The sequence below is a fragment of the Magnolia sinica genome, chromosome 15, assembly GCF_029962835.1.
Source record: "Magnolia sinica isolate HGM2019 chromosome 15, MsV1, whole genome shotgun sequence".
Taxonomy (NCBI): Eukaryota; Viridiplantae; Streptophyta; class Magnoliopsida; order Magnoliales; family Magnoliaceae; genus Magnolia; species Magnolia sinica.
In genome coordinates this window covers 6,441,525-6,464,606 of record NC_080587.1, presented here as the reverse complement: position 1 = coordinate 6,464,606, position 23,082 = coordinate 6,441,525, and the positions used below count along the sequence as shown (strand labels likewise).

Below are 23,082 nucleotides of genomic sequence, written 5' to 3'. Positions count from 1 at the left end.
CTTAGATTTGAACTGATCATTTGCAGTGTAACTTCAACCATGCAAGCATTCAAGGTAGCATTAGCCTTAGATTATCATGAGCTCCTGAATTGTCTCCGGTGTTTGATGCCCATGTGTGGCTCCATCGCACTCCTGAAGAAGCACAAATAATTAAAATGATAATACATCTACCGAGAGTAAGTTAAGCATTTTTAGTAGACAGTGTCTTGACTAAAGGAAAGCACGTAAGATTGCCTTTTGGTCAGCTGAAATGACTGAAGTGACCTCTATTTTTTTGGGAGTTTTACCGCAAAATTCTTGAGGAATCTATATTTTACCAAATAGAGCCTCCGCAATTAAAAATTATGAGGTGATGCATTTTGAGGGATGAAATTACAAAAATACTCTCATTTTTTCTTTAGTAAGTAGTGAAACTCGATACTTGTAGGCCCACGTAGTATATGTTTAACATCCAAACCATCCAACATATGCACCACACCATGGTGATAACATGACCAAAATATCAGGTCAATCATATTAGCTAATGGGCTACACTTAAATTGAGAATTTTGAATGCTGTACATTATTTTTTTTATGGATTAGCCCACCTTATGGTTAGATTTTTGATATTTTTACTCAGTATAATAATAATATTAGTGTGCAAATGTTCGAGGGTTGGATGTGAGACACATACCACATGGACCCCGCAACTTTTGATTCTCCACTTTGTTGTAAAGAAAAGCAAAGGTGAGCAATATTGTAATTTCTCCTCTTAAAAAGCATTTCCCAATAATAAACATAAGCTTGATCCAAAGCTTTCGGGGCCTCTAAGCAGGTTTTTAATTGTGGGTGCTTAAAGACCACTATTTCCTTGGTCCACCTGAGATTTGGACGTGACTTAATTTTTGAATCATGCTATAAAATGACATGGGAAATAAATCCATAGAGCACTGACCAATAGCCCCTTGCTACCAACAACTTTCAACAATAGTCACCTCATAAATATGGTATTTACATTTAAGTAATTGAGATAAATCATTAAGGATGGGCATTTTTGTCATTTAATGAAAAACAGGACATAAGGTGCCCCTTGACAATTACCTTGATCAGTGAGGTAGTTTAATGCGAAGATAATTTTAGAAAAGTACTGAGATGTAAATAAAGTCTTAATATTGTAGTATTTGATAAAATTCCCAATCATATTATTAGTAAGGAGCTTTCCAGTAAAAATCCCCAAATTATAAAGCAAAGATAAGTTTGAGTGAGAAGTGGTACTTACAATCCTAAATGGGGACAGCCTACTAAATCTGGATATATGGGATGTGTGATATGTAATGCCAATCCTCGCCTTTCTCCTTCTCGCATCGCTTCTTTAATTGGGGACACCTTCCGATATCTAGACGTTGGAGATTTGTTAGGAGTTGCAACCCTGATGGCAAACACTCCAATTGAGGACATTTGTAAATTCTCAAATATCGAAGCGATGACAGCTTTCCTATTCACTCTGGCAGAGCCGCTAGACATGACCAACCCCAGATTCGTAGGTGTTGGAGGTTTGTTAGGAGTTGTAACCCGGATGGCAAACACGTCAATTTATCACAACCATGAATCGCCAAATCTCGAAGCGAGGACAGGTTTCCTATCCACTCCGGCGGAGTCATTCCATCGATGTGTAGCTCTTTCAGTGTTGTGACATGTCGTAGCCCTTCCGGAAAACATGTCAACTTCTGACAGCTCTTGATGGTGAGGTGTTGAAGGGAAGTAAGGTGTTGCGTAACCTCTGGTAAACATGTCAACTTCTGACAGTTCATGATGGTGAGTTGTCGAAGGGAAGTAAGGTGTTGCAGTCCCCCGATCAAACTCGTTAAGCTTTGACACTTGTCGATGTATAGACGATTAAGAGAGCTCAAGCCCTGTAGTCTCAAGGACGTTAGACCATTGCAACCATTAATCCGCAGGTGACGGAGAGAGGTGAGGTTTTGTAACTCCTCTGGCAAACACTCCAATTGAGGACATCCGTAAATTCCCAAAGATCGAAGCGATGACAGGTTTCCTATCCACTCCGGCAGAGCCGTTAGACTTGGACAGTCACAAATTGATAGATCTTCCAGTGTTGTGACATGTCGTAGCCCTTCCGGCAAACATGTCAACTTCTGACAGGTCGTGATGGTGAGTTTTCGAAGGGAAGTAAGGTGTTGCATACCCTCTGGTAAATATGCCAGCTCCGGACAATCATTAATGATCAAGTCTTGTAACGCAGTGAGGTGTTGCAGTCCCCCTATCAAACTCGTTAAGCTTTGACACCCCTGGATGGATAGATCTTGAAGAGAGCTCAAGCCTTGTAGTCTCAAGGACGTTAGATCATTGCACTCAACAATCAACAGCTTCCGGAGAGAGGTGAGGTTTTGTAACTCCTCTGGCAAAGATACCAACATACTGCAGCCCCGAATAAACAGATCCTCTAGAGCAGCAAGGTTTGCCACTGAACCTAACAACATCTCATTACCATCCGTCAATTGCAATTCTTTTAGAGATGGCAGGCATGGAAGTGTTGTTAACTTTGGACATCTCCGGACAGTTAATTGGTTAAGGCAGGGGAGTACTCTTCCATTGGATCCTGACCACTCCTCTAAATTAGGCATATCTTGGATGGTGAGTCGTTTCAGTGATGGGAATGACTCTGTGACATCATTGCCGCCATGGAAATGGTTGCCAATAGATTTCACGGCATCCATTCCTTGTATCACAAGAACCTTCAGGAATGGTAAGTGGCCGAGCGGGGGGAGTTGTTCGCATCTTCTGCAATTAATCACTGAAACTTCAATCAGATTTGGAAGTGATGAAGAACACATCCAACGCGGAAATCTGACACCCATGTACTCTTCCACAGTCAACCTTTTGAGATTTTGATGTGGTCGGAGACCTTCAAGGGTTTGCTCGACATTTCCTTCCAACTGAAGATCAATATCCCGACCCCATGAAAAGTGTAACTTATGAAGGTTCGGCTTATCCTCCAAGTTTGCTACCTGGGCATCTGCTGCACACATCACATTCTCGAGGTTTCGAATAGTCAATTCTCCTCCAAGGTTTAGACCTTGCAGCTCTCTTATACCACATCCACTATCCTTACCAACTATGAATATTGGCAAGGTCTGAAGGAACTTTAATTCTCCCATATTAGCTGGCATATGGGTCAATCGATGACAGTAATCAATTTCAAGATGTCTTAGGCTAGTCATTTTGCTCATGTTCCTGGGTAACTCTTTTAGAAAATTACACTTTGAGAGTCTCAAGGTTTGCAAATGGTGAAGGGTCCAAATGGATTCAGGAAGGGCTTGTATTCGTATACACAGCTCGAGGTATCTCAAGTGCTTCAAACTGCTGATTGAATCCAACAACTCCGTGGTGACATTCACATTGTTTAAATCTAGCACGCGTAAGAACATAAAATGTACCAAAACATTATGAGGAATGCTGAAACACCCACTTCCAAGCACAAGCAGCGTTCGCAAATGGTTTGCTCTCCTTGAGGGCTCTGGGTCTGTTAGGAAACTCCTGTTATTCCCGCAGTCCAACAACAAACGACGAGATACGTTAGGGATACTCACTGCATTCTTGACCTGCACAATCGAGCATTCATTCCCAGCAACAGAGCATGCAAGATCATGCACGAGGTCATGCATCTTGCACCATACGATATTCCCATCTTCATTTTTGTGAACATCTTGAAAGAAGGACCGACATAATAGATTATTGAAATACTCTCCACCGACGTCTTCTATTTGCTGACTTCTGCCTGATGATTTAATAAAACCTTCTGCCATCCATAGTCGGATTAGCTTCTCGTTCTTGATTTGATAATCTTTTGGAAATATTGAGCAGTATGCAAAGCATTGCTTCAAATGTGGTGGAAGATGATAATAACTCAACCTCAAAGCAGGTAAAATGTGATTATCTTCTTCCGCTAGATTCCAAATGTCACTTTCCTTAACAAACAACCACTCTCTTTCCTCTGTTTTGAAGTGCATCAAGCTTCCGAGCGCCTTCGCAGCCAAAGGGATGCCCCCACACTTCTTCACAATTTCTTTTCCAAGCATTATAAGGTTTGTATGTTCTTGTCTTCCATGCTCAAACGCCCGCTGCTTGAACAGAGACCAACAATCATCGTCTGATAATCTTGCCAAATGCTGTGGAGGGAGAGTGCCCATGATTAAAGCAACTTTTTCACTACGGGTAGTTATTATGATTTTACTACCCGCTGCACCTCCCCTTAGAAATTGTTTCAACCGATCCCAGTTCACAGGATTTTCTTCCCAGACATCATCCAACACAAGTAAAAACTTCTTCTCCCTCAGCAATTCTCTTAGGCGATGCTGCAGCTGATCCATGCTTTGGAGATCACATTTGCTATGGGTTGCTGACTCTATGATATCTTTTGTTACCTTACACAGACTGAAATCGTCGGACACACAAACCCACGTTCTTAATACAAAATGCGTTGCTACCCTCACGTCATTGTAAGCTAACTGAGCGAGTGTGGTCTTCCCAAGGCCCCCCATACCGACTATGGGGATGACTATAACATCCTCTCCGTTATCGTTGCTAATTAGTAATTCCATTACCCTTCTTTTATCTTCTTCCCTTCCATAAACATCTGATTCGATTACAAATGAATCAGTTGGTTCTCGGCCTTTAATATTCGACACCCGTTCTCCCCCTATCAAATGGAATTGAGATCTCTCTTCAGCAATCTTATCTAATCTCTGCCCTATCTCCTTTATCTTATCTGCCATATTTGAACGGGACACCAGTGGGTTCGATGCTGAAAAGAAGGTGCCGATCTGCAATTTTCTGCGTTTAGCTTCCACTTTTGCTTCGATTGTGAACCCATCCAATATGTCATCTGCATCATAAACCACATCTTTAAGCTTTCCCAGCCAATTCTGTAACGCCTTGCTCTTTACTGGCTGCTCCTCCGCATCTTCAAGCACTGCCTGTATTGTTGATAACCTGCTTAATAGATTTTCCATCTCCTTGTGAAAACCCCAGAACAGTTCACACTTTTCTAGGATTGGCGATGCTAGTTTTTCAATAACTAGTTGAAGAATGCCGGATACGACTGCTTCTGCCATTCCTTGTTCCTAACAGGGAAATCACAAGAAAAAAAATTAGAGATGTCCAAAGCAAGGGAAAGAGAAGGATCTGATCAAGATCACATACAAGATTATCCTCTTCTATCATTGCCTATATATGTTCCATCTATCATATCCTCTTCTATTATTGCATGTACATGTTCCATCCATCTTAGATTCTTCACAATATAATAAGCCAATGAGAGCCCAACAAGTGAGTTGACATAATTGGCTGTATCCAGCTTAAGTGTGGCTTATGTTCGTTGATTAGGATTGTTGGTCTGGTGGGCCACTATGCAGATGGTTCCAATTGCCTGGTATGTGCAATTTTTTATGGCAACTCCTGGTGATTTTCTCGAGTATTGATTTTACAGGATGAGCTTGACAAAATCTTGTTCTACGTACGTTTTTTTATTACTAATATCACAAGGGCTTGTTTGGATTAATGAAAGGAAAGAAAACAATCCTGTGAAACTAACTTTTAGTTGTTTGTTAAGTCTTTTGTTTTTTTTTTTTTTGCAAATTATGTGAAACATCATTTGCCATTTTCTATTTTTATTGAAAACTATTTTTAATGCATTCTCACACATCCACTCATTTGAAGGGAGGCCATTTTCCCACTATGGAAGGAAAATGGAGTTAAACTCAAATGTGGCACCATCTATCTTCATTGTGCCCCACACCTGCCCCTGCGCCACATGTTCTACCATTCTATCCTTTCTTGTAACCCACATGTGGAAAGCATCCTGCATGTGCCAATGTGCACAAGTTCTCAAAGGGCCCACATGTGTCAAAAGTACGAATGCATGTCTTGCGCCACATGTGCTACCATACAACCTCAAGCACCTCACATGTGCCACATGTGCTATATTTCAGCTTCAATGCTTACATATGCCACATATGCCACATGTTTATTATCCACCTTCAAGTATCCCACATGCACTAATCATTGCTATGATTTAGCTCCAAGCACCCATATATGACACAATGTTGCATATCTAGGGGGCATTTGGATGGTAAGTAACTTATTTTAGTTTCTACTTATTCAGTAGATAAGTACGCTTGGTAAACAACATACTTATCAGCCAAAAATTAGAAAATCATGTTTGGCTTCGAACATCATAAGTAATTATCCCTCAAGTCTATTTGGTCCCCCTCACATCCACTGTCCATCATGTGGGGCCAACCTCTGACGTAGACCATTCATTGTGTGGGTCCCACCTTTGATGTGGCCCATTCATCATTAGGGGATCACCTTTAAGGGCATTTGGATTGTAAGCTACTTAATTCTCAAGTATGTAGCTTAACTTGGTTTCTACTTATTAAGATGAAGTGATTAAGTAACATTAAGTAAAAATGTTACATATAATTGATCATAAACCAAACGTACTTATCTATTGTCGTAAGTAGAAAAGGTAGCTTATTTAGTGGTATCCAAATGGGCCTAAATGTGCACCGTTCATTATAGGGCCCACCTTTGATGTTTGTCATCCATCATGTGGGGCCCACCTTCAATATCCACTGCCCATCATGTGGAGCCCACCTTTGATGTGGACCATCAATCATGTGAGCCCCACCTCTGATGTGGGTTGTCCATCATGCGGGGTCCGCCTTGGATATGGGCCACTCATTATTAGGGCCAAGCTTTGATGTGGATCATCCATCATGTGAGACCCACCATTATTAATTAGCCATCATGTGGAGCCCGCTTTTGATGTGGACTATCAATCATGTAGGCCCCACCTTCAATGTGGGTTGCCAATCATGCAGGGCTCGCCTTGGATTTTGGCCATTCATCATGTGGCGCTAGCTTGAATGTCCACTGCACATCATGTAGATCCCACCTTTGATGTGGACCGTCCTTTGTCCATCATGTAAGTTCCACCTTTGAAGTGAGTTGTCTGTCATGCCAACCCACTTTGGATGTGGGTTATTTATCATAATGGGCCGACCTTTGATGTGGACCATCCATTAGGTGGGCCCACATCAAAATGGGGCCATCTAAATGTGGGGCCCACTTGTTTACAACTATCTTGACACGGCCACTAGCTGAGCTTAGCTTGAACTCGGCTTTGCTCGGTCCTCAAGCCTGACTGGCCAGCTCGGCTTGGTTCGGTCAGCAACTCGAGCCAGTTTGAGCCAAGATCGAGCCTCTACAGCATTTTCTTAGACACATGGAGTGCACCTTCAACTTCTCACGGAATGTAAAGCAGCAGCATCGACTTACAGGTATTTCATCAAACACTTAGTAGGCAACATATAAATCAAAATACAAGGGTATTTGTTTCATATCCATACCTTCCTTGCCACCAGCCGACACTTTGTTGAGTCATGTCATCAAATACTTGCTGAGTAACATCAATATCAAAATAACAGAGTCACCGAACAAGTTCGATCTGAGTTCAATTCGAGTTAGGGTTCGATCCGAGTCTAGTCAAGCTTGGGTAAGCTCGAAATTTCAAGCTCAAAAAATCAGCTTGACTCGGCTCGAACTCAATTTCGAACCGAGTTGAATCAAGCTTTTTTGAGTCGAGTCGAGCGAGTTAACCGAGATAACTCGGTTCGTGTACAGCTCTATCCACACGTACCAATAAGATGCCACCATATGTCAATGCTTCCTATTAAATGATGGACGAAATTCTAGTCACATACCAAGGATATCTTTTGCCCCATATCCTTCGGTGGCACGCCACTTGCCAAAAGCAGAAGACGCAAAATTGTATGCCGGTTTGTAGATAAAACACTGTGACGAATGACATGTAGCCATTATACAAGTGGCATGTGTGATCGAAGCAGCGTGCACGACAAGTCTATAAAGACCTATCGAGATAGCGATAATAACACAAACTGGATATGCTCGGCAAGGCTATCTTATATAATTTTGCTAAAAATGAGAGATCCTCCTACAGACGATTGGTGCTCTCGCGACGATTACGAAAGTTCGAGAAATGGTTTCTTCTCAAAGAAATCAAAGACACTGTAAGGAATCCAGATATAATGAGATTGATCCCACAATGTCTGCAGATCTCTATAGTCATGCTAGTAAGGAGATCTAAAAACAATTTTGTATTGTAACCCTGGAGACCTCATTGGCAAGTCTGGGATGATTAGGAAACAACTATGCATCGTGATCACCAAGGATCTTGGATCAACAAGAAAATCCAATGAGGGTTTGCTTCCTCCCGAGCTATATAAGGAGAACATGATGAAGAACTCAGGACCCCATGCCAAACATATTCTCTCATACATAGAGCAATGTTACTTATCTTAATTGAGATTCCTCCACTTCTATCCAACTACGCTATAGAACGTCTAATGTTTAGGTTAGTTTAGATTGTTACTGTGTAGTGGCTTCACTACAGTACAGTTAGGAGTGTTATAAATATTCACGACCTCCAGTCGTTGGATTCCCAATCAACCGAGTCCTTATTTGGAAGATTAAACCATTAGTTATATCCTATTGACCACTTAACTCGATTTTTTATTCACACAGGCGATCACAGGTATTTATCTTTTGTTTCTCTGATTTTATTGTTCATTTGTTGATTGTACTAAGCTTCAAATATACATTAATAAGATCAGCATTGTTAGCCTTTAGTTTTAATATTTTCTATCCATCATTGTTCTATGAAAAAATATAAACCCTACTATCACCATTCAGAGAAAAGTCCTTAATGTAAGGCAAAAAGAATCCATTCACAAGGATAAACCTCTACCCTTTTAAATTGCCTGATTGCTATAGCAAGTGGTGGATGAGAAGGTGCCTTATTCCACGAAATCATGAAATTTAATTGGTATGTCCTAGCGTTGGGGTCACTAGTGTTCAATTAAACTCAAGTAGAGTATGACTCTGGCACACCTGCACTAACCTAACTACACACGTTTAATCGAATACGGGCCTTTGTTAACATATGTGGCCTCGTATTTGATTGAATTATGAGAAACATATTTTTTGACATGCTTGATGGGACATGGTATACTATCTTTAGTATTCTTCAATAGAGCACGATGCCTCCTAAATTGAAAAAGGATAGTTCTATCCCGTACACTATAGAACAGCCATAAGACAAAGGACAATGCATTAAACCCATCAACGTGGACACATGATTCTCTTCTCAACTAGGCTTCAGAGATGTCGCCATGCGCTTCCTTCAGATGCAAGGACACATAAGGTAGATCACAAAGGGCATTTAGATAAAATTAGAGACATTCAAAAGGGGAGTCAAAAATTTCTTTGAGTGCCTTTTGACATCATGAATATTCAGCCTGCTCCCAATCTCCCTTTGGATTTGAAAGCAGAACAACCGACCAAGCTCCCTACAAGGGTTAGCTAGACCAAACTCCAAGGTTGTCCGATACCATGACCATCAGTGGTGAGGAGAAACGACCAAAATGGCCGACCTTACAACCAATTGAAATTCGTTGCCTAAAACCTATGTACACCTAAGGGGTAACTCCAAGCATGCATCAATAATCTTGGGGAGAAGCTGACCACTTGGCCGATGCTGCACAATTACTACCTGACGGCCAAGAACCAAGGGGAGCAACCTCTAATCACACTGACCATTTAGCAAGGCTACTAGAAGGTTAATATACCTGGAAGTAACCTTTGAATATCACACCAACCATTTAAGGAGGCTACCAGAGGGTTGAGATACCCAGGAGCAACCTCTGATCCCACCACCTCCTCGACCGTTGATCAAGTGATACAAAGGTCATACCTTGCGCTACTGCAATGATTGCTCGGCCAAGACGATGACATAGGATTCATTTAGGAGTACAACATCCAGCTGAACGATTGGCAAATTGTCTGACCAATGTACAGGAAATCCTATCCTAACTAGGTATATTAATACTTTGAGTAACGTACAGGTTTCAAGTTCCCTGAGTATATCATATTCTTCGAAAAGGGTGAGACTTCCACGTTTTAGCATATCGATTGCTTCACCATGTAATGTGGTGAAGTATTGCATTATGATTTCTTGAAATTGAGGTTGTTCGGGCATTCCCTGATGGGAGCAGCATTTACATGGTACATAAACCTCCTAATCAATTCAATCCAAACCTGGCTTGATATGGAGGAGAGGTTTCATATGCAATTCTCCTGAATCAAGCCAGAGGTTTTAATGGCCATTTGTCAAAACTTTGCCAGTTGCTTGTAAAAATGGCCGAGCAATGTCAGGGATTTGTGTTGCGGAATCACACAGATCTAGATCTAGGATAGCAATCTAAGAGCACTAAGCAAATACAAGAGAACACAGATTCAACGTGAAAAACCCTTTCGGGAAAAAACCACGACACAGAGCGACAGATCTTTGCTACGAAAATAGAAATTACAAAGAAAGAGAACTTACCCGATTCGAACAACCTCGAATCTCACCCTTGATACACCCTTTAGAAACCCTAAAACCCTTTAAGGAACCCTTGGAACCCTTTTAGAAAGTCTTAGAATCCCTTAGAATAATACCTCCCAATCCCGTTTACACTCATATATATAGTTTTAGGAAGAATTCCAAACAAAATTGGAAAGAATCATAAATGAAATCGGAAACAAATCAGGTTAATGGCCATTTGTCAAAACTTTGCTAGTTGCCCGTAGAAATGACCAAGCAATTCATCAGTTGTTTCAAAAGTGCTAAAAATTAGTACTCAGTGATCCTTCACGAAGTTGAGTTCACCAGACTCACCTTAAAAGACATGAACTTTGAGCTTCACGAGAAGTTTGAAGGCATACATTTTGGTGACTTGTTTGGGCTGTCAATTAGAACCACCTGATACTAGTGGATTTTCTAAGGGGAGAAACACCATATGAATGCATCAAGGGGCTTGTCTTATCACGAACTGAATTATGAACTAGACATGGCGGAACTAACCCCCACACAACTGTGCGAAGACCAAGAAGTTGACTATGAATCAGCTGTGGCGGAGGTAATTGGCAAATGCCCCTACGAGGGTCCGACCTTGTAATGCCCCGAGATTAAAGCCTCTACCGGTGTTAACCCCTAAAAAGGTGCCCCCGAGTCTAATGCCGAAGAGATCTTTGACCTCCAATTGGAAGTCAAATTTATTAAAATCCCGGATTACCAAAGGTCCCGTCAGCTGAGGAATTGAAAATGGATGTGTATTGCAAGTGACATGGTACTAAATCTCATTTTGCTAAGAATCGTGCCGTTTTCAGGAACATCATATGGGACAACATTGACAAAAAGCCTTCTTAAGTTTTACACAATAAGGGCAATGGGGATTGATCGGGATCCCTTTTTTGAAATGACTGATGCAAATATTATTCAAGCCAATATAGCAATAATCGATTGTTCGGGGGGGAAAACAAGAAGCAACAGTGCAGCATCCTTTGCAACAACCTTAACCGTTCCATTACAGATGTCACAACCCAGGAATCGGCCAGTCATTATTAAGGACAAAGGCATCTCGTTGACAACCGTCATGGCCATGGGAAATGTAACAACGAAGTCTCCCTTAGCCATGAACAGCAAGTCATCTGCAGGAGCCACCATTTTGATCCCTTTTATGAAATGACTGATGCAAATATTATTCAAGCCAATATAGCAATAATCGATTGTCCCAGGAAAAAACAAGAAGCAACAGTGCAGCTTCCTTTGCAAAAACCTTCCCGAGCGACAAATCAGCAACCAACCGTTCCATTACAGATGTCACAACACCGGAATCGACCAGTCATTATTAAGGACAAAGGCATCTCGTTGACAACCGTCATGGCCATGGGAAATGTAACAACGAAGTCTCCCTTAGCCATGAACAGCAAGTCATCTGCAGGAGCCACCATTTGCTGATACTTTTGGACCAATTCTATGTGGCCCACAATACCTTCTACTCCGCCGTTCATCATGCCTTTAACGGTTAGGATTCTGCAATATTTTACATGGTCTCAAAAGGCCGCCTTGGTGAGGTAAATACCCCACCTACGCACACAATGGACGGTCCCGATTGATGTTATGCATGATGTGAGCGCCTGCTGACCGACTTTGAGTGCACGGGTGCACGGCTGGTGCACTTATGTACTGTGCACCTCTGTCTCATATGGGATCCACCTATGATGTTTGCGAGAAATCTGCACCGTCCATCTTCTTCCTCTTTTAATTTAAGCCGTTGAGTCCAAGGATGAGGTGTATCCAGCGATCAGGTGGGCCCCAGATTAGTAAATTGTGGGCTGTTCTGTCCGTTGGGCCACTTGCAGAGGGATCCAATGGCTAAAATTTGACGTGTACGGTTATTTTTTGGTCCTCAGGCCACATATGGAGTTTCGAACTGATCAGATGGCGGGAACCCTATGATCTTGCATTCTGGACATTTTTCAGGCCACTTGAGCTTCAATTCCTTAATTTTCTTGGATCCCTGGCGTGCAAATCTATCGATCTTGGTTTCCTAGGGTCCTTCGCTTGCCTTGGTGACTTCAGACTGTTAAATCCATGCTTTTAACATCCTTTCCTGCCCATGCTCGTAAATACACTCTGCATCACAAATACAATTAAATCAGGTCATTAACCGGCATCATGCTTGTAAATCCAGGAAATAATTGGGGTCTAATATGCAGTATTTGACCCTCAACACTAGCTAGGAGGGTCAAGTGTTGCTAAGCCTTCCACGAAAGCTACTGAGCATGTCCTTCCCTACGCCACCCCACACCTTTAACTCTTAGAATTTCTAACATTACTGTGATTGCTACTGCACATTTTTGGCTTATAGGTGCGGTCCACTGAATGGACAGACTGGATTGCCCGCAAGCATGTCGAGTACTAGAACAGGGGAATTTTAACATTTCTGATGAATGTATTGCATTAAGTTTTTAAACACACATGTATAAATGGAACAAATGGTCTGTTTGGGCAGAGGATCATCTGGCACAATCAGGATCAATTCAGGTGGGTCCCATATCTCAAAATCTATCTAGGTTGAGCAGCTAATGACCTTGCAAGCGATGAACAACATCCCTGTTTGATTCAAAGAAATACTTTTCGGAAGACCCAGCAGATCTGTCACCCTTACATAGAATTTTGATCTCATGGGCCGAATTTGAAGATTTTACTCAAGGATTGATTGACAATTTTTGGATTGTTGAGATGGAAAAATTCAACTGTCCTTGTTCAGAAAGCATTGTCCATGAATGAGTAGCTTGAATTGTTCAACCAATTTTGATTTTGGTACTGATCTTAGTGTTCTATAGTTTAGGCGTTTAAATTTTTAGGCATGATAATTTGGTGATTTCAACCAAAAGCAGCATCCATGTGGTCCACTGACTTTGCCAAATAATTTTAGGGAGTGAGCCAAAAATGAAATAGGTAAGCGGATCATATGGTTGGAAACAGTGGGTATTCTACACCCACCTTTTAAACAATGTCAGCCCACGATTGAGATAGTTAGGGTCTATCATGATTTTTGAGAGATATCCACCCTGTTCACTAGGTTTTTCAGATCAATTTAGGATATGAACCTAACGATAAGGTAGATATAAAAATTGAGTGGGCCAGACCATAGTAAATGGTAGCTATTAAATGCCCACCATTGAAACAACACTAGCACACACCATTGAAACAGTTGTGGGACCCACCATGATGTTTTTGAAAGATCCTCCCTGTCCACTAGTTTTGCCGGATGATTTTAAGGGGTGGGCACAAAAATGAGGCAGATCCAAAACTCAACTGGGCAACACAGCTTGAATAGAAGGTATTGAATGCCGACCATTGGATCACATTGTGATTTTTGTTGAAATAGCCACGTGGCCCACCGTATTATTTTCGAGAAATCACCCCATCCACCATTTTCATCAGCTTATTTAAGGGGTGAGACCAAATATGAGTCAGATCCAACACTTAACTGTGCCCGATGACTTACAACTAGAGGTGGGCATTTTTGACCCGATCCAGTGAATCCGACCCGATCAGACCCGTTCCGAACCGAACCGACAGTCTAGATCGGGTAAGTTCATTTAGATCCGACTAGTTTTCGGATCGAGATCGGGTAGTGGTTAATCCGGATTGTTCCGATCCGAAAACCCGATCCGAATAGATCCGGACCATTCCAATCCAGCCAGATCCGGAGTGAAAATCAATATTTTTACTTTTTCCTATGGTGTGGTCCACTTGAGCTTTGGATATTTATCAATTTTGGATTCAACAGCTAAAATAATTTGAAAAAACAAATGGACGACGTGGATACACCACATGCATTCATGGTGGGCCCCAACAGAGTTCACTCGCCTGTGAGTATGAGTTACTTTCATGGCCCGTGGGCAACAATTGTATTCTATATTACTTGCTTTGTATGTCAACACGGTAGGCTACGAGAGTATGTATTAAAGTGACTTAACCAAGTTCCTTGGGCCCCACCACGATGTATGTTTTGTATCCAACCTTCCATCCATTTGGAAAGATCAAGTGCAATATCCAAAGAATGAATGAAATCCAAAGCTCCAGTGGACCCCAACATAGAAAGCTCTATGGACAGTGACGCCCACCATTAAAAGCTTTTAAAGGCTACAAAAGTTTTAGATCAACCTAGTAATTTTGTTTTCCCTTATTTCTTTATTTTTCAACTTTTGAATAGGTTGGATTTCAAATAAACATTACGGTGGGCCTTAGGATAGTTTCAACGGTGGGAATCATTCTCCCCACTTTTTTCTGTGATGTGGTCCACTACAGATTTTTATCTACATCATTATTTGGCTCATGCCCTAAAATGATATCTCGAAATTGATGGACAGTGTGGATATAACACATACAATGTAGTGGGGCCGACAGAACTTGGAACTTGGTGACGTTACTTCAGTAGCCTGCCTGATGGGACAACACAGGCAGCAGGCATTGATACAAATTTTTTTTAGTCATATAGGGCCCACCTTGATGTATATATGTTATCTAAGCCGTTCATCCATTTTGACATATCATTTTAGTTGTTGAACAAAAAATTATGATACATTGAAGATTGAAGTGGACCACACCATATCAAATGATCTAAATAGTGCTCAACCCGATCCGACTCGGTTTCCCTGACCGAGTTAGACTCAGATCGGGTCAAATAAATCAAGCATCGGATCTGTCCGAGTCAGGTGACCTAGACCCGGCCTCGGATCGGATCGATTTCGGGTCAGCCTATTAGAATTTCGGATCTGACTGGGTTAGGCGCAATCCGGTCTGACTCGGACCGATGCCCAGCTCTACTTACAACAGTGGTATTAAATGCACATTGTTGTTTGTCATTGAAACTGTGTGGCCCACTGTGATATTTTTCAGAAATGCAACCCATCCCCTAGTTTTTTCTAGCTCATTTTCTAGTTGATAGGCCCAAATATGATGAAAATTCAAAACTATGCAGTTTCACATGGCTTCAAATAGTGCTATTGAACACCCATCTTAAAACAGAGGAGCTCTAAAAACTCTGTAGCCCCCAGTGATGTTTCTGACAAATCCAACCTATCCACCATTTTTGCCAGCTCATTTTAGGGGATGGACCCAAACAAATCCAACACTCAAGTGGGCCGCACGACTTGAATAAATGCTGTTAAACTCCCGCTATTGAAACAATGCTAGCCCGCTGGGATGTTTTTGAAAAATCCACCCCGTCCACCATTTTGTTACATCATTTTAATGGGCAAGCCCAAATATAAGGTAGATCAACACTTAAGTTGGGCATGTCACTTGCAACAGCGGGATTGAACGCCCACTGTTGAAATATCCAAAACTCAAAGTGATCCAAGTGATCCAAAAACTCATGTAGCCCATTATGATATTTTTCAGAAATCTACCCTGTTCACTATTTTTGTTAGATCATTTTAGGAGGTGGGCACAAATAAAAGACAAATCCAACACTGAAGTGGACCACACGACTTGAAACAATAGTATTGAACTCCCATTGTTGACACAAAGCCAATCCATATTAAAACATTCCTGGCCCACCATATTCTTCGGCTCATTTTAGGGTGTATGTCTAATTATGAGGCAAATCAAATACTCAAATGTCCATGATTGAAGTACTCATAAGGCCCACAGTGATCTTTTTGGAAGATCCACCTGGTCCACTTTCTCCATATGATTTTAGGGGGTGAGAATGATCTTATGGCTGGTTTGGATGACACATAAATAGCATGATGAGCCCAGGAAAGAATATTTTGAAAGTGGTTATTCAATCTAGAATATTTCCTTTAATGTAGCCCACTTAAGCGTTGGATCAACTTCATTTTTTGGGCCTAGTAACATCAGTATTTTTTATTATTTTTTTTAAAAGCAGGATTCATGTGGTCCACCAGTTTTGCCAAATAATTTTAGTGAGTGAGCCAGAAATGAAGTAGATAAATGGATCATATGGTTGGAAACAGTGGGTATTGTACCCCCACCATTTAAACAATGCCCACCCACCATTGAAATATTCAGGGCCCACTATGATGTTTGAGAGAAATCCACCCCGTTCACTGGTTTTTTCTGATCCATTTAGGGCATGAGAGTAAAGACAAGGTAGATATAAAATTTGAGTGAGCCAGACCATAGTAAATTGTGGCTATTAAATGCCCACCATTGAAACAATGCCAGCACACTCCATTGAAACAGTTGTGGGACCCACCATGATATTTTTGAAAGATCCTCCCATGTCCACTAGTTTGGCCAGATGATTTTAGGGGGTGGGCAAAAAAATGAGGCACATCCAAAACTCAAGTGGGCAACACAGCTTGAATAGAGGGTATTGAATGCTAACCATTGGAAGACATTGTGATTTTTGCTGAAATAGCAGTGTGGCCCACCATATTATTTACAAGAAATCACTCCATCCACCATTTTCATAAGCTTATTTTAAGCCATGATTCCAAATATGAGTCAAATCTAACACTTAACTGTGCCTGATGACTTACAACAGTGGTATTAAATGCACATTGTTGTTTGTCATTGAAACTGTGTGGCCCACTGTGATATTTTTCAGAAATACGACCCATCCACCAGTTTTTTCTGGCTCATTTTCTAGTTGATAGGCCCAAATATGATGAAAATTCAAAACTTTGTAGGGTCATATGGCTTCAAATAGTGCTATTGAACACCCATCTTAAAATAGAGGAGCTCTAAAAACTCTGTAGCCCCCAGTGATGTTTCTGACAAATCCAACCTCCCAGTGATGTTTCTGACAAATCCAACCTATCTACCATTTTTGCCAGCTCATTTTAGGGGATGGACCCAAACAAATCCAACACTCAAGTGGGCCTCACGACTTGAATAAATGCTATTAAACTCCCACTATTGAAACAATGCTAGCCCGCTGGGATGTTTTTGAAAAATCCACCCCGTCCACCATTTTGTCACATCATTTTATCGGGCAGGCCCAAATATAAGGTAGATCAACACTCTAGTGGGGCATGTCACTTGCAACAGCCGGATTGAACACCCACTGTTGAAATATCCAAAACTCAAGTGATCCAAAAGCTTTTTGGGCGTAGTAACATCAGTATTTATTTATTTATTTATTTTTTTTTAAAAAAACAAGATCGGGCAACTTGGATTTCTGAACATGCGTCATGGTGAGCCCTGCCTGCATCATGGGTCAAGCAGTTTGGATGGTCTATAAATATAATAATTGACCCAAGAAGGTTTCAGCTGTAGCCTATAGGCATTTCCCTACCCTCATCACGGTTCAAGAGGTTTGGATGGCTTATAAATATAATAATGGACTCAAGAAGGTATCAACGGTAGGTATTGTATGCCTTCTCTATTGTTTCATGCTGTGTGGCCAACTTTAATTTTGGATTTGCCTTATTTTTGCCCACTCTCTAATATGAGCTGAGCCGGCGAAATAGATGGATGAGATGGATTTCTCAAAAACAACATGGTTGCTTAGACAAGAAGAAAGGGAAGAAGGTAGAAGAGGAAGAGGGGGAGAGAAGTTGGTCGGGTCAAACCGAGTTGACTCATTTATTTACCAAGTCCAACTCATTGATTGAGTCCTTTGGCTGAGTTGAACCCAGGCCCTGCTTGCCACCAAGAGAAAGAATATAAGAAAAAGAAAGAAGTGAAGAAGAAGAAGAAGAAGAAATGGCGGTGGTAGGTTGATTCGGCGAGTTTGGTCAAGTTCAGCCCAACGGGGCTAAGTTCAGATCAATTCAGCTAAGTTCAGTCAAGTGGCATTAGTGCATGGTGTTCGAATCAAGGTCGGGTCAAGTTCCGGATTGAATCGACTCGGTTGATTGAGGTATTATGTTTCTTAAATTATCTTTAAATTTAATTTTTAGTGGACTTTTAGTTCTATAGTGAATCCAATTTGGAGATGCTTAGTTTTAGACCTTAATTATCATTTGGGGAAAAATAACTTCCCAAGCCCCTTGTTTAGTTTTAGACTCAAATCATGTAGTGTGTTAATCTATAAGATTTTTATTAGAATTCTATTAGGTTTAATCTAAACCCTAAATCAACTACCCTACTTCTGCATCAAAACCTTAAATCTAAGTAATTCAAACCCTAAGCTATGATCTTAACCACAAGTAACATGTAAAACTTTGATATAACCGTACAATTTTATCCTTTTTATTTTGACTGATAATTGACAGTTTTTATCTCATAATAATTATTGTAATAGATCTTGAAACTCATATGCTCAACATTTATCTTGTATAAACACGTACATGTTGCACATGAATATCCTCTCATACCTGTAGATTGTTTATGAAGCTTGAATTGTTGCATTAATTAGTGAAAGCTCCACTTATATATGTTTCTTCAGATTTGAGATGTAACTTGATTGATTGTGATTATAATGGACTCTCGAACTACTGGTCATTTTGTGTATTGGATTAAATGGAATTTTGGATTTGCCTTATTTTTGCCCACTCTCTAATATGAGCCGGCGAAATAGATGGATGAGATGGATTTCTCAAAAACAACATGGTGAACCTAGGTAGGTTTCAACAGTGGGTGTTGTTATCACCACCATTTCTATTGGTGTGGTCCACTTGAGCTTTGGATTAGCTTCATTTTTTGAGTTCATGCTCCAAAATGAATTGGCAAAACAGTTGAATTGTGTTGATAATATACTTACCTCACGACAGGCTCGTGGCACATAAATATGTAGAAATTCGCACGCTATCATTTATGTATGTAAGCAGTGGAGATTGAGTGGCTACCCCTTAAACACTCAGGTCCACTGTCATGTCTCTGACAATTCTACCAATTCTACCAATTCCACCCGTTCCACCAGATCGTTTTAGGGGGTGGGCTAAAAAGTGGGGTCGATCTGAAGTGTGCCACGTGGCTGGAAACAGTGTGTATTGAACCCCAGCCATTATTCATGGGCCCACCATGATGTATTTGGGTAATTCACTGTCAGTTTTAGGGGATGGGGCCAAAATGATGCAGATACAAAACTCAAGTGGACCACATGCTAGGAAACAGTGGAGTTCAAACATTTGGGAAATCGAATTGCCGTACTGAGTTACTCAGTACGATAAGTAAACCCAGTTGAGCCCACCTTGAATGCATGTGGTCTATCCACACTGGCCATCCATTTTTCCATCTAATTTAAGGGATTGAGCCCAAAATTTAAGCATATACAAAGATCAAGTGGATCATACCACACGAAACAGTGGGGATAATGATTTCCACCGTTGAAACCTTGCTAGGCCCTACAGTAATGTTTATTTGTCATCCAACCTGTTCATAAGATCATCCAGACATGGATGAATGGAAAACACATATATAAGCTTGTTCTAAAACTTCTGTGGCCCATAAGAAATTTTCAACGGTAAAAGTTCAAGTCAACTGTTTCCTGTGGTGTAGTCCATTTGAATATTGTATATGCTTCATTTTTAGGCTCAAGCCCTAAAATTATATGGGAAAATGGATGGACCGAGCGGATAAAATACATAAATGATGGTGGACCTCAAGAGTTTACTCAGTATGCTAGCTAAAAGTAGTGACTTACTCACTACACAATCCGCTTCCACATTTGGGGCCTACTACGATGTTATTGATCCACCCTAGTCTCTTAGGAGTTTCAACACGAGGTCTGGGGTTCAATACCCATAGGTGGTGAAATTCCATGTATGCATGGGTGGGTGTGGTGTGTGTAGGGTGGGTGTGTATAAAAAATAAAAATAAAAATAGAAATGCAAATGATCTTATGACCAGTTTGGATGGCATATCAACATCACAATAGAACTTAGGAAGGTTTTAACAGTAGGCATTTTCCTTCCTATTGTTTTCTGCCCATGTGGACCACTTGAGTTTTGAATTTGCCTCATTTTTGGGCCCACATGCTAAAATGATATGGTGAAACTGATGGATGATATGGATTTCTCGCAAGCAGCGTGGTGGGCCTCAGGGGTCTCACCTAGCTTGGGGGTGGCAGGTATGGTGTGATTAGCCAGGCTAGCATGCAGTATTGAAATGCTTTCACACGCGGCAGCTGCTTTACTAAAGGTAAAAATAGTAGAAATTTTATGAAAATAGATTAAAAGTAAAAGATTTTCAATCCAGAGCACAAAAGGCATCTGCCAATTGAAAAAATCCCTAAGATTTAGTATAGTATAGCCTATTGGCCCATTTTCTGTTTGGAGCTTGCCCTTATGCTTGAGTGTCTGTTGTTTGACCAGGCCATGTGGCTACGTGGGTGCATCATCTGATCCGTTACCCTAGGGTGACTGTCTAAATATGGCATCGGATGATCCTCTCCGTCCAAGTAACAACTTTCAAACAAATTTGTAATAATAAAAATTGGCCTAAAGTCTACATTCAACAGAGAATATCAGATAATTAGGATTTTCTATTAGTGGTTTTTTTTTTAATTTTTTTTTTAAAAAAAATTTAAGGAGCTGATAGTTAGTCTAGTTCATCTGACCATGCAACCAAGTGGGGTCCATCCATAAATGGACCAAACAACAGGCGGTAGAACATCAATTGCCACCAAGATGGTCTCTACTTCAACTTGTATCTCCATTTCCTTCTTCAGATTGATGGATTAGATTTCATGTGTATATGCCATGCTAGCACATGGGTGTTGTATACGTGAGCTGCCTTGTTCTTGCATCTGACATGACAAAGCTCTTTTAGAAGAACCAAGTTACCCATCAAGATCAATACTTATATAAGTATTAGATAAGGCCATGTTGGATGTGTAATTCATATAAATTGAAATAATTTAAGATTGAACAAAAAATAAATGAATGATCACAATCATTTTCCTGTACAAATCATATCAATTGAAATAATCTAAGATTGAACAAAGAGTGCTATCAATTAAAATGAATGATCACAAGCATTTTTCTATCTATGGCGCCCAATAAGGAGGGATTAGAGAAATACGTGGCCATCAGGTACAAGGACGCTTGACAAGAGTCGGACCATCACAGTGCATGTAATCTAAACCATCCACAAGGATGGTCCACCATTAAAAAAAATAAAAAATGGACACCTTAGAGATCAGGCTAATCTAATCATTAAGTGGGCCACAACATAAACTTCCAAATTTGCATGGTGGCCTAGTTGATGGTTGGATTGGCATGATTTTCAGAGCATCTCATTTTCTTGGTGGGGTGAGCTGGTTTTGGATCTTTCAGGTATAAACACAACGGAAACCTAGTACTTTTAAGGATCCAATTCCCTTCAACACCTCATGTGCAGTAAAGTCAGGTTTCTAATAATGGTCTAAACATGGATGATTAAGATATTACCTTGAAGTGATCAGGATAACGTGGATAGATTTCTACGATGAAGAGTTTGATACCGATCCTCTAAATCAAGAGGTCTCTCCCTGATCTGTTGTAGGTGGAGGGAGCTGAGAGAGTGGTACGGAAAGAGGGTGACGTAAGCCGTTCACACAAGTCGATCACACCGCACTTGTGATGATGGAGGAGAAGAAGAAGATGAAAGGAAGAAGGAACTCTCTCTCACAGACAAACACTCACACTCTTTTCTCTCGACACTGGTGGAAATCCCCAAGAACTAAAAATGTAATAATGTGTAATGTAAAATAATGAAACACCCCACAAAAAGAATAAAAAAAGTAAAAGCAAAAATTCCATTAAGTGGGAGAAAAAGGAATCACTGACAAGAATAAAGAAAGGAAAAAAAAAAACCATAAAGAAAGCACACGCCAATACCTTTACAAAGCAGGATACCTTCCTTCACAATGTCCTCATATTTCTACAGGGAAAGGAATGGGCCCAGCTAGGGATGGGCCATAGATCAAAAGCCTCATTGATCAAATAATCCTAACAATCAGTTCCGCAGCTTCTCTTCAAAATAAATGAGTAATCATCATATTCTTTTAGATCTCCATGCTAACACCCCACAACAAATTAGATATGTACAATAGTATGGTCCACCCGATATGAAACAAATTCATCAAGGTAGGCCCCACACAGTAAGGGTAACACCACACCCACTAAGCTGTTACCACAGAAAGAGCTAGTCCACTCCCAGGAAAGAGAAGGATAACATACAAGTAGATCACATATTTTTTGCAGTATAGTAATTTTAACTGATCCAGACAGCCATCAATACATCAGGGTCCATGCAGTTGGGAGATGAAAGTATATTTTTAGCTGGATGGCACCACACCTCTTGACTCTTGGCATTTCTGACGTCTCATGATGACTGCTTCACATTTTTTGCTGATCGGTGTGGTCCACGAGATGAATCGACGGGATCAGGACATGCATGTTGAATACCAAAACAGGGACATTGCCAGTTAATTACAAATTTTCATATAGACGTACAACATAAATCATAATGTTATAAACAGTGTGTAAATGGAACAAATGGTCTGTTTGGGTAGGGGATCATTGGGGCACAATCAGGATCATGCCCTGATGGCAATTCAGGTGGGCTCCATATATACTTGTAAGATTCCACACAAGAAAGCATCGTTTTAAGCCCCCTAATCACAACAATATGAAGTTTCAGGAAAAGTAAAATGATCTATAGTGGTGATTAAACCAGGAAAATGCTGCTCCACATATACAAATCTG

The 23,082-nt window shown here is 40.7% G+C and overlaps 1 protein-coding gene across 1 annotated transcript; it reads right to left on the bottom strand.

The window, feature by feature from the left end:
* Positions 1–1,478: 1,478 nt before the first annotated feature.
* LOC131228120 (disease resistance protein RGA2-like) lies at positions 1,479–22,150 on the bottom strand. Its single transcript, XM_058223952.1, has 2 exons — positions 21,784–22,150; positions 1,479–5,120 (listed from the first exon to the last, which is right to left on the bottom strand). The coding sequence occupies exon 2, from the start codon at positions 5,109–5,111 to the stop codon at positions 1,479–1,481; it is 3,633 nt and encodes a 1,210-aa protein (XP_058079935.1). The 5' UTR covers positions 5,112–5,120; positions 21,784–22,150.
* Positions 22,151–23,082: the final 932 nt, after the last annotated feature.

Coding starts and splice junctions, on each gene's coding strand:
- LOC131228120 (XM_058223952.1), bottom strand. CDS start 5,111: ATGGCAGAAGCAGTCGTATCCGGCATTCTTCAACTAGTTATTGAAAAA.